At 38.8% G+C, this 12,275-nt stretch overlaps 1 protein-coding gene across 5 annotated transcripts in view; it reads right to left on the bottom strand.

Annotated features, from left to right (window-relative positions):
* Positions 1-1,391: 1,391 nt before the first annotated feature.
* The window catches only part of ACTN2 (actinin alpha 2), a 67,008-nt gene continuing 56,124 nt past the window's right edge, over positions 1,392-12,275 (bottom strand). For 3 of the 5 annotated variants that reach the window (XM_050973169.1, XM_050973168.1, XM_050973171.1), the window contains 3 exons: positions 5,083-5,148; positions 4,027-4,185; positions 1,392-2,700 (listed from right to left, as the gene is read on the bottom strand). In XM_050973169.1, the coding sequence (XP_050829126.1) occupies positions 2,542-2,700; positions 4,027-4,185; positions 5,083-5,148 (384 nt within the window). In that variant the 3' untranslated portion in view covers positions 1,392-2,541. Of the gene's footprint in view, positions 2,701-4,026; positions 4,186-5,082; positions 5,149-6,262; positions 6,341-12,275 lie in introns of all 5 variants that reach the window. The other 2 variants (XM_050973172.1, XM_050973170.1) reach the window with 2 other exon arrangements.

Below are 12,275 nucleotides of genomic sequence, written 5' to 3'. Positions count from 1 at the left end.
TACTAAAAACAGAGCCTTAGAGGAAAAGAAAATCTCTGTAAAACCCACAGCCCCTGAATGTGATCACAGAACATTTAAAAGGACTTTGAGGATTACCCTCTCTAGGGTAAAATAACACAGTTTACTTATATTGATCCTGGGAGAAAACATTTTATGATATATCTTCATTTTACACAAAAGACATGTTAAAGTAATAATTATGGTATAACATTTTTAGGCAAGTGTGAATGGATAATTAATCCCTGCAGTTCTCAGCTACTGGTTCTGTTCATTCTGCTTTAGAAATTAGAAAACGGATAGAAGATGGGAAAAATTACTTTGCAAAAATTTTTTCTCTTGCTGCTGATAACATTACCTCTCACATGCTTTTATCAACAGAACACAGCTAAAGAAGGAGCTTAAAAGTCCCTTCCATACTATCAGAAACAAAAATAATATCACAATATAAAAATTAATGGATAGAGAACATGACCCTGACAGAGGTGTCAGATATAAACTTTGTGCCTTTTTTTTTTGCATAATCCTGCCTGTAGCACGGACATTTTGCTTTTGTGCCACATTCAGAAGTGCAATGTTTTATTCTTCCAGTTTCATTAAACCATGACAATGAGAGATACATAGGATTCAGCTTGACCAGCAGTCATTTAGCTGGAGATGGCTTTGCTTTAAGGCAGAGCTTCCTGACTTAACTTGTACAGGCACTGTGATCACAGCAGGGGATGGCACTGCACCATGTCATTACCAGCAGTGGCAGTAGCAGCTTCTGGCTGTGTGCAAGGCTCCACGTGCACTGTAGGAGATGAGATCCTAGCCCTACAAGTCCTCTGCTGGCCTTGGTACACAAGGAAGAAGGAAGAAGTATTTGGTCATTGTCTGTCTCCTCCGGGATTGTTTTAAAATGCTCCCACTCCACCCACCTTAACCTGCAGGGTGCCTGTTTTAGGATTGAAATCACACACAGATTTTTAATGCCATCCATAAATTTCCAAATAATGGCCAGCAAAAGCACCATTGCATACTTAACATCTGCTTTTTGCACATGAGGAAAAAGTGACATACAGAAAAGTTAAGGCCAATGTCCTCAAAAGCAGTAAGTGCCTAAGTGCCCCTGAAATCAATCTAAGCTTGGAGTCTTAACAAGTTATGGACATCTGTTCTCAGGTGACCTAAATGGAAACTCTCCAACTCATTCTGAGCTCCATCTCTCTTCATGAAACCAGACCTGTCCCTCCAGCACACAGAGACTGTTTTTCATGCAGACACAATGTATGTTCAATGAAATGTGTGACAGACTTTGAAATTTTTGCATCTGAAAACTCCTTAGATGTTCAGAAATGTTTCCAGTTCATAGACGGAGCCACTAGGTTAATTGCCAACGACTGAGTCTCATAAGGTTTTGAAAAGCAGACTTTATTTAATAGGCACATCATTGCTTTATTAGCACTGGGCTGCACAGCTTGCTTCACCATTTGTAAATGGTTTTGTTTGATTACATTGCATTTCCTCAGTGTCAGTAGGATTCAAGTAAAAAAGTTACTGCTTTTATTCTCTGTCATTTCTCAAGATGGAAAAAAACAGTAAACGTCTAGCACAGGAGCAGGGTACAGACAGAACTGCCTGCAACGCAGCAGAACTCAAGACAAACTGAATTTTGAGCACTGAACAGTTAAAGCTGAAAGACAACCATACTACATTTGCTCAGATGGGAGTTTGCTTTATGCAGGATAGAGATGGATGTTGCCCACTAATACATACAATAATGCATTCTTATACTGAGAAACAAAGACTGTCCATCAAAGACAAGAATGAGGGTTTCATAACAAAACAGTTCACATGAAATTAGCTTCCTTATTATTTCTGATTATAAAAGTTGTATTCCCTCAGCTGTAAAAGTTAAAGGCCTAAAAGAAAAGAACTGCTTACAGAACTCTAAAACTGCACTTTAATCGGCTTTTCCCCCTTATATTACAACTCTTTGAGACAGAAGCATAGCATTCTGGATTCTTTCTGTAATTAAGTAGTTTATGTGGTTGTTATATTTCTTCCCTGAAAATCTGCATTTTAGTATTTTATTAAATTCTACAAATAGAAGCATACAAAATCAGAAATCATGAGAGGAAAGTAATATTGCTCTGTGAAAGAAAATAGCATGACTTCTAACACAGTTTTCTGAACATCATAAAAGAAGCACATATGGCATTGAAACATCTTGAAAATGGAGAAATATTTTGCGAGTTTCAACATTTTTAGGTTTTACATTCTGTTTTCTGAATGTATATTTCCAAAATTAATATCTTTCAATTTTTAATAGATTTTCTAGCATTGCATAGGACAGACAACCTAAAACCAACAAGGCAGGTATCTAGCGTGCTGCACACTTTAATATACACTAGTTACTTCAGTTACTAGCATTTTACACTGACAGTACCTACTGTATTTGTAAAATTTGTTTTTAAATCAGCTTGTCAAAGCTTTTGAGAAGCAATCTGGGCAATAAGGTGGGTATTTTAGTGTCTACCATGAATACAGCCAATTACTGAATCAGAGGTCGCTCTCTCCATACAGTGCTGATGAAAAAGAGGTGTAATCCAGAGCCCCAGGAACAGAGCCCGGGCCGGTGTACGGAGGCATTCTCTTGATGCAGTACTGAGCCTGCTCAGGAGGCAGCTCTCGACGCAGCTCATCTGCCAGGATATAGGGCTGGAAGGGGGAAAAGAATTTTAAAATTCAGTACTGGTTCTTCAAAATCACCAAATATATTTATTTTCTGTTGCTAATAAATTTTGGCATCTTGCCCATTTTTCTAAGACCAAATATTTTCCTCTGTAAATTCTGTCACAAATTATGAGTTTAAGGGGGCAAATCCACCAACAAACTGATTAGGTCAAAATGCAGTGTCAGGATATGTGACTGTGTATGTTAGCTACCAGGACTGTGCAGCCATGGGCAGACTGCTAGAGATACAGCTGATTCCTAGATAGTCAGTATCTCTGCAGTGCACTACTGCCCCTTCTGCAGTGACAGGACAGATGCAGGTAGTTCCTGTTAGTTTCAAGGTTCCAATCTATGTGTTAAGAAAGATGCATTATTTTTCTTAATGGTTTGCATTTATGACATGAGGGATACCCTCTGTTAACAGACTTGACATTGCTTAAAATAGCAATCTAATTAAACCACTTTTTCCTGAGACCATCTTCCACATGAATTGCTACTGAGAACATGTCTGGAATTTAAAATGTGGTTCACATTAGCTGAGATCACAAAATCAATACAAGCAGCTGGAATGAGAAAATCAATAGAGTGAGCTTGGGCAAATAGACCCGTATTGCTGTGATCTCTCCTTTCTCCAAAGCACAGGATTGGTTTTGTGGCAGCACTGTTTATGGCCCTGACTCCTCCAGAAGCTCTTGTGTTGCCATTATACTCCCTTATATCTTCAAACACCACTCAGTCACAAGTGCATCTGGCAGTGGGGATGAAAGTATGCTAAATTCAGGAGCTTTCCCTACAAACCCAGTAACTACTGGAGGCCTCCTCCTGCTGTTCCTTCTAGGATATGGATACACCACATTGCATCATCCTGTTGAGTGAGCTGTCCAGTCACAGCATGGCTCACAACCAGGTGTAGCCTTGTGCACCTGACCTAGGCTATGTTCCAGAGGGCCAAACTGCATTGAAACATCCAGACAACAGCATAAAAGGCAGAATGAGTTCCCCACTAATCAAAGCTGTGGTGTGGAAATAAGCTGATGTACAGTATATCCATTATACAGATCAACCATCTAAATCTTGTCTAAGATGCCTAATTTTATGTTGGCTCTATGATATGAGGGTACACAGACCAAGCCTTGTATTCTGCACCCATTTCAGGTAAGAGCCTTGGTTCCAAATAAGAAGAAAACACAGATGCTTTCTCTGAAGTCTGACAAACTGCAAACAAAGCTTCACTATTACTAAAAGGCTTGAAACAAGAAGGGCTAAACAGGAGAGCAACTGAATCCTTGCAGCAGCAGCATGGTGACTGACCTTATCTGAAGCCAGGATTCTGAAGGAAGCTATCACTTGCTCAGCCGTGTCGGTGTCTGCCGTTTCTCTGGTCATGAAGTCAATGAAGGACTGGAAAGTGACAGTTCCTTGCCCATTGGGGTCAACCAGAGACATGATTCGAGCAAACTCAGCTTCACCCTTTCACAAAATCCAAACAAAGAAAATGGTCACCATAATACTGATCTCCAACAGCCCGAGCCTCTCATGAACCAGTAAGAAGCACTGGCTATAGAGCTTGTAAACTATCTTCCTGACTCGGGAACATCAACAATCAGAGCCAATTAGATCTGGACCTTAAATGCCCACTCCACTTCTGTAAAAAGGACTGCGCTTTTGGAAAGTGTATCCTTTGTCTTAAATACATAACATGTACCTTTCAATTAAATGTCACCATCTTCTCTCCCTCCCACCATCCCACAATACCTGTTTAGCTTGTTCGAACTTAACATTTCATTTTCCATCTCATCCTAAAACCATTGTAATTTAGGTACCATGCAGAGAAGTGAAACAATAGCCCAACAAGCAGGGTAGTCACACATAGACCCACAGAACTAAGAAGGGAAACAATTCTGAAAATTTCATGCCAAATACAGGACAGCTTAACTAAGGATAATCTCTTTCTTTTCCATAAAAAGGGTGAATTTCAGGGGAAATTTTTAGAATAAATCACTGAAGCGAGGAAAATTTAACCCCCAAGGCAAGTTTACAAAAATTAAACAGTATCAAACTCATTCTTCATCATGCAGGTAGAAAAGGAGAAATTTACAAAAACATCAGTTTAATCACTGTTAATTTCAGTTTTTAAAGTTTCATTAATTGAAAGAGCAATGCAGTGCACCACAGAATATGGGTTGTGAGTGTCTTGTTTTACTTTTAACTTCCCTTTTAACCATTTGAAAACAAAAAGCAAAGAAAGTGCTATCTCTAGTGTGAATGACATTAGTATCCTCTCTATTTAGATAAGCTTTAGTATTGCTGTGGTTAATGTTTTAGCTGCGAGCAGAATCAGTTGACATTTTTTCTTAAAGCTCGTACCAAATCATAACCCATTGAAATTAAGCAAGCTCTGAAATCATCATGGTCCATCAATCCATTCTTCCTCTATTGACCAAAACAACGTAAGGAATATAGAAGGGAGGGTTTGAAGAATCCAAGGTAATTTCCAGAGAGATGACGAGTTTGGACCATTGGCATATTGGATCCAGTGCATGAACAGTATTCATTGATGTTGCCCAGTCAGGTCACCAGAACCATCATCAGTTTTAAAAAAAGAGGAAGAAGTAACTAACATATTACACACAGGAAAGAGACATTTTCACCACAAAAAAAGTAACATCAGGAAAGGTCAGGGGAGAGATAAGGGAGGAGATGAATGGGACAAGAATACAGAGAACACAACCAGAGAAGACAAAGAGAAGAGCAAGGAGAAAAATTTGTTACTAAATTAGTCAAACTCAGTAGATGCTCCAGCTGCCTCCCTGATTACGAAATATCTTTGAAATGTTCTGTGTGGAATCTCTAGCAGCCAAAAGTAAAGTGAAAAACAATGAAATACTTCATTCCAAGGCCAAAGTAAACACATTATGAGAGCAGTCTGCTGATATATGGGAAATAAATACGGAGATTTTCCTTCTGACTGCAGGCTGTCAAGACCCTGAATACAGCAGAGATGTGCATACTGGCTTAAAGGATGAGACCTGCAAGACTTAGAAGGAGATCAGTTGAAGACCTTGTATGAAATGAGGTTGCTCATTTTCCTGGCAATAATATATCTGCAACATTCTAGACTTGAGGCTGAGTAAACACAAAATGGCATGAAAGTAAGAAGGCAAATAAATCTTTCCTTTGTGCTGAGATAGATTGCAGTGGCTTGGAGAGAACTGTGTCATCCTGTATTAGGAGAGAGTTTAAGAGAACTTGTATTGAGTCTGAGGAGAGGAAAATTGACAAAAGTCTGAGTGCAAGAAGCATAAGAGCTCTCCTAGTTATCTAGTAGTGTCCAAATAAAATATCTCAAACCAAGTAAAACAAACTGAAAAATCTTTGAAAAATGAAAAAATACAGCTCAAAGTGATGCTGACAGTCCATCTAAACCAGTTGTCCTCCCAGAGGCAGAATCTTTTCAAAGCATTATGACCAACAGACTGGAGTTTAAACATGCAATTTTTTTGGCTATTGTTACATCTGAAAATAGAATTATTTTAGTTTCCTCTACCTGCAAGTCATTTCCAACCTGTCCTAGACTGATGAGGCAGGCTTTAAATTCATCAGACTGTAGATTGTCAGATTCGTCCTAGCATCACATCACAGGCCATGCATTGGGGAAGGGGAAAGGAAAGAAAAGTCACAGATCAGGTTAGTTGGTTAGCAAAGAACCTTCCATTCACAAATTAATAATCACATTCTTCCAGATTTTCATGGAAATGTAATGTCAACATATGCAATGAATTACCAAAAAAGTGTGCAGTTTTTGCAGTTTCATACTTTAGACTTTTTCTTAGTAGAAGAGAGTCCTCACTTCAACTACAGAGTTAAAACTCTGCTTCCTTCCATCTTTTTTTTTAAATACCTTTACTGACAAGGCAGGTTTCATTCTATGAACTTCCATTTGCTTCCTTCCTTTTCTGTTGTCATACTGGAATGGCCTGCCTGGGGAGGTGGTGGAGTCACCATCCCTGGATGTGTTTAAAAAAAAACTGGATGTGGCATTTGGTGCCATGGTTTAATTGAGGTGTCAGGGAATGGGTTGGACTCAATGATACTGAAGGTCTCTTCCAACCCAGTAATTCTGTGATTCTGTGATTCAGTGTATGTGAGATGCAATGAAAATATCACTGAACCTAGGCAAAACATGTTTTCCCCTCTCAATTATTGTTACTTCATTCTTGATCTGGTAATACTACTTAATATAATATGCATATCTCAAAGAAGATAAGTACAAAATAAATTTATAATTGACAACTTTTTTTCAGTTATGTGTCTTCTTTAACAATATATATAGTCAGGTTTTGCTTTGAAAACTGACTTAAAAAGCGCCATTGAATTCTGGGTTAAATGGTTCCTAGTAAAACCACATCAAACTGGAACATGGTTTTGAACCAATATATTTTTCTATTTTGCAGGTGAAGAAAGTCACACTAACTTCTTAAAAACAGACTGGCTTGTCTTTTGCTTCTGTTCATACAAAATGCGTCCTGTCAGAGGGGTACTTTAGAGTGAGTTAACATAAATACAATTAAGGAGATATTCCAAGATGAAAAATTATTACCCTTATTGATTTTACAGACAGTTTGGAGAAGATCCAAGGTTTTCTGTCTGCGTACTTGCTTGCTAGATGAATAATTTATTTTTGAACATTTCTATATAGCTATGCATAGGTAAAATTATACAAGTTTAACAAATGCACTGGGCTTATTTAATATACTAATAGGATGAAGTGGTGCTTTAGTAAGTTAATAACACCATGCATTTTTAAAATATCATGCTGTTATTGACTCCCTCTGCATCAACATCCACCAGCCCCGTAAAAGAAAGATGAAAAATTACAGTGGGAAGTCAATGAAGAGGAAAAAAAGCAAAGTTACAAATCTGGAGCAGCATTTAGTTAAAAGCCATAATCTCAGTAGTTTCTAGCTTTTAATATTTCCATTTTATATGATTCCTATAAAGCTACGATGATGCTATAAAGCATTCAAAATGGCTTATTTTATTATTCTCACAATGTTAATCTAGGCTGGTTTGAAACTTTCAAAAGCTGTCCTGAATACAGGCTATGGCAGGTCCCACCAGGGGTGAAGTTATTCATTTTACCTCATTTCTAAAGCTGAAGATACTTCTGTGTGACTCCAAACAAAATGATACAAAAATGGGAGCTAAGAGCAAAATCCTGCCCCTCCATCTCCTCTAGGAGGAGGATCTTTAGCTACCACCCCATCCACGGGGGGTGGGTGGGCTGTGTGTGCAGGAGCTGCCCAGCCAGGCACACACAGCAGCAGGAGCTGAGGCAGTGAGGGGCTGGCACAAGCTCCAAGATCCCTTTTTCTTCAAGAGAGAAGTGCAGTGGTTGTGCTGCAGCTCAGAACAGTCATATGGTTAAGTGGGACTCCCTAGTGAAGGTCCAAGTAGTGATGCCAAATGCTATAGCAGGTTTTCACATTCTTGTAGTGAAATTTTCAAATGTTCATCATATGTTGCCTAAAAAAGCATCTTTGAAGTATATCAGAGTTTCGTGGAATTCAATGGCATTTTGCAATTAAGGCATAGATCAAGCCCATGTGAAAGCTTTCTCAGTTAGAAATGGTTCTTGACATTTACTTTTATTGTTTGCAGACCAACATTAGGAGCTGAAATTAATCTTTTAACAAATATAAATAACTTTGCCTTGTTTATCTTTTCCTTCCAATACAAAGAAAAACACTGAAATCTCCTTCATGTTTCATTATTAGTCCCCAGAAACCCTTTCCCTTCTTCTTGTGATTTATATGTGACCTTATAAAACAAGTAAACTTCTGAGTCAAACTAATCCATTCTTAAATATGTCCTTAATTTTTCTGAATGCTAATCGACCTGCATAAGCCTGAACATATGATTCCTTTAATAGAGAGCTGTTGTTTTTCTGTTAGCAAAATATAGGGTGGCATGATGCTATTTTTCTGCATGCAGAGCTCCTACTTGAAATCTGTGGTTTGCAGAAAAATCAATAGTAGAATGTATTAGCAGCCGTTAAAATAGTACAGGCAGAGCAGCTGCAGATATTTCATCACGTACTTTGCAATCTTATTTAGAATTTACTAAATATACTGAATCTGAAAAAGGAATCCCTGCATAAAGAGATGTTAAAACCAGTGACTGACAGCCTATCTGTGTGGTATCCTGAATTGGCACATACCATTATTCAGCTATGCACCATTTTGAACGCTTCTAAACTGCTTCTGTGATTCAGACATTGTGTCCCACTTTCTCTTTTTTTCTCCATGCAGTCACATTAAGAAATGAAATATAGCAGCAATGCTAAAGATTTGTATTTATAACTACAACTAGACTGTGCCTTCAGGCACAATTTCTAGCAAGGAGTGGGGCAGCAGTGGTAAGCAGGGGTAAGCATCAGCACCCTCAGGAATAACCTCTGGGGCACCAGCATATGTACATCTCTGCTGGTAACACAAGAGCCAAGAGGGCTCTCACCCCCATGAGCCAGGGGAGAGAGCCTGTTTGCCACTTGCCTTTTCAAGGATGACTTGTAAACTCTCTGTGCCAGCACATCTCTGCTGGGGATGCACTGAAAGAAGCATGACTCTTCCTGCCCTTGTAATTCTCACATGCACTGTGAGAATTTTTTTAATATATTCTTCCCAGGGAGAAAGACAGGGGTTCCTTTCTCAGATTCACAAATAAAGAGAGCTGTTTCTAGAAGCACCCTAAAAAAAGTTTTTAGATTTATGTATACCAAAATACATACTTTAAAATGGGGAAAGGAATTGCATATTAGTACTTTGCTGACATCCTCAACACACACTGTCAGACATTAAGAAATGTCTTAAATGTGAGAAACGCCACACAAGTCAGAGCTATACCATGCATAAATTATTCTGTTGTACTTAGATATTTAAAGCCTTCTTGTCAGTGACAGTATTAATTTTTGGGATCCTTTCTGGCTATTCGTCATGGTGAACAGCAATCCAATCCTTCAAGTGTGTTTTTAAACTATATCAGGCATTCAGAAATGCTGCTAAGTGGCACAAAATTTTTATATATATTGTTAATTCTATCTGACATGAAGAAGACAGTATTTTTCATGCTAATGCTTATGTTCAGATAATCCAGTTTTATCTTCATTCCTATTTAAGGAAATCAAAACACTAAAATAATCCATTACTTCTTTCTCTAGCTAAAGATGAACAAATATAAAGTCTTCATTATTTTATGTACACTGAAGTAACTCTGAAGCACCCTGAGTTGCCTTCATTCACCAACACTAAATATTCAAATGTGCAACAACACAGGAAAGAGAAAAATGGAAAACAAGCCTGTCTTTCTCCAACATGTTTGTTCAAAGTCTCCTAGCCTGTGCAGATTGAGTTGCATCTGTCCATTAAGTAACAGTGTAATTTAATCCTTATGAACTTCTCTTTTATCAGTGTTTCTACTATCTGTTCCCTGCATAAACCCTGGCTTGATGGTTGAGTCATTTTAGATCTTACCTTCTTCCTTTCTTTAAATTGCATTATGCTACAGAGAAAATAGCTCTGTCAGTGCAAAAGTCCACCTAGAGCAGTTTCCCATGTTTGATTCTGAGGGATGGGGTATGCTAAATTTGTGAAACAGTGCTTTCCTTATGTCATCCTTCCAGACCTGTCTTCTTAAGCCATTGGATTATATCTGTCATGGGGAAAGGCAGGGTCTACAGCTAAACCTGCAGACCAGGCCCAGGTTGCTGAGGCCGCAGAAACAGATGAGGATGTATGACAGATAAAATATCTGTCTCCTTCTGCTTCTGACCTGGCCATTCAAGCTTCCTGCAGCAGGAGCCAGGACAGAAGGGACGCAGCCTAAAGCCATAACCCATTATAGCCTGAGGAAGGAGACAGTCAGGGGCAGGTAAGAATCTAAGAGCTAGGAAGCAATTTTGTGTTACACATTAGTGTTGTAGCCCCTCTCCAGTGTGCTAGCAGCTGTGTGACACAACCACCTTCTTCCAGGTTATACAGCCTTTCCTAAGGCCTTGATCTGTGTTATGCTTTGGTATTTCACTGTCTTGCTGCATCTGCAAAGCCTGAAAATCCATAACAGTAGGGCTGGTTGGTATAGGATTCAGCTTCTGCCTTCAAGCAGCCTGAGGCACCAAGTGCTGACTGCGATATTTCCTCAGCTGCTGAGCCAGCCTTGCTGCAAGCGGGACAGGGAACTCACCTATGAACTACAAAGGTACAGGGATGCTAGAAATGGCCATCCAGTGTAAAACAGACTTGGAGTCAGTCACTTTGCCTCCTTATCTTTAGGGAACTGTCAAATCTTTGTGCAAAGACCTTGGTTTCCCTCAGAGAAGTTGCTCAAGTACAGGCATGTAATTTATCCAGGCCTGGTACTTTGTCTGCTTTTAATAGCTCTAATTGCCCAATTATCTGCTCCAGTGCATTGGGAAAACCATTTGGTATGCTACTTCCTTCCACCCCAGGAAAACTGTCTCTGCTTTTGTGATGTTATTTTCTGCTTCCTTAGAAAATACAAAAAGGAATTATGCTGTACTAGAATCACATTAAGATTTTTTCATAAAATCCGTTTCTAGTTCTGTGTAGCTACATTTTCCTATGCTTGTGTGTTTCTTCAGCAGGCAGAGGTTTGATTATTCTGGTCTTCTTCCTAAACAGTTTGGGGTATTATAAAGAAGTTTTAGTAAACTGACTATCAGCATCCATTCCATATCAAATGAAAGTGCACACATGGGCGACCAGTTTGAGTCGAGCTGGACAAACAGGATCCAGTGAAAAGAAAGTGGCATTTTGCTCTACCCTGAAATGATTTGAAGGACTAACTTGACAGACTGGTGCTGCATTATAAGTTTTTTTCAGTATTTGAACGTGAATTTTGTTTTAAAGGTGGGTTCGTGTGAGCACAGAGCCATCAGAACTAACTCATGTTCAGATTGTTCTCCAACTGCAAATGTCAGATCCCCATCTGCATATATTTTGCTATTGTGTATTAATAGTTATCTTGATAACACTCTGTCTGTGAATACTGCATAACTCACAGAAGTGAGTTAAGTTTCTTCACAGCACTGTTTTCCTTCCTACTTTTTTATTCATCCATATTTAGATAACTAAAAAAAGTAACAGCCTCTTATTTCCCACATACAGCCAGAAAAATAAAGGATATTCCTGGACAGCTGTAAGTGTCCCAACTATACAAATACATCTCTAGGGAGACAAGTTGTGATTCAAAGAGAAAAAAAAAAAAACCTCTGTGATATAGATTACAGCTAAATTTAATGTGATGGAAACAACATCAAGTACTTAGAACACGCTGTACAGTCTTAAAATAAAAGGGTCCTCGTATTTTCCAAAACACATGGATTTATGCAGTTCTGCTTATTATTTGAACAAATATTAAATCATATTAGCAGAGCTATAATTCTGCATTACATTTGTGGGGAGCCCTGGGCAACAGGATCTAGTGGATGGAATCCCTGCCCAAGGTGGGGAGAGTGGACCTAGATGTTCTTTGAAGTCCCT

Source organism: Serinus canaria, chromosome 3, assembly GCF_022539315.1.
Source record: "Serinus canaria isolate serCan28SL12 chromosome 3, serCan2020, whole genome shotgun sequence".
NCBI classification, from domain to species: Eukaryota; Metazoa; Chordata; class Aves; order Passeriformes; family Fringillidae; genus Serinus; species Serinus canaria.
Note: the sequence above shows the minus strand (reverse complement) of the source record. Positions and strands in the feature narration are given on the sequence as shown.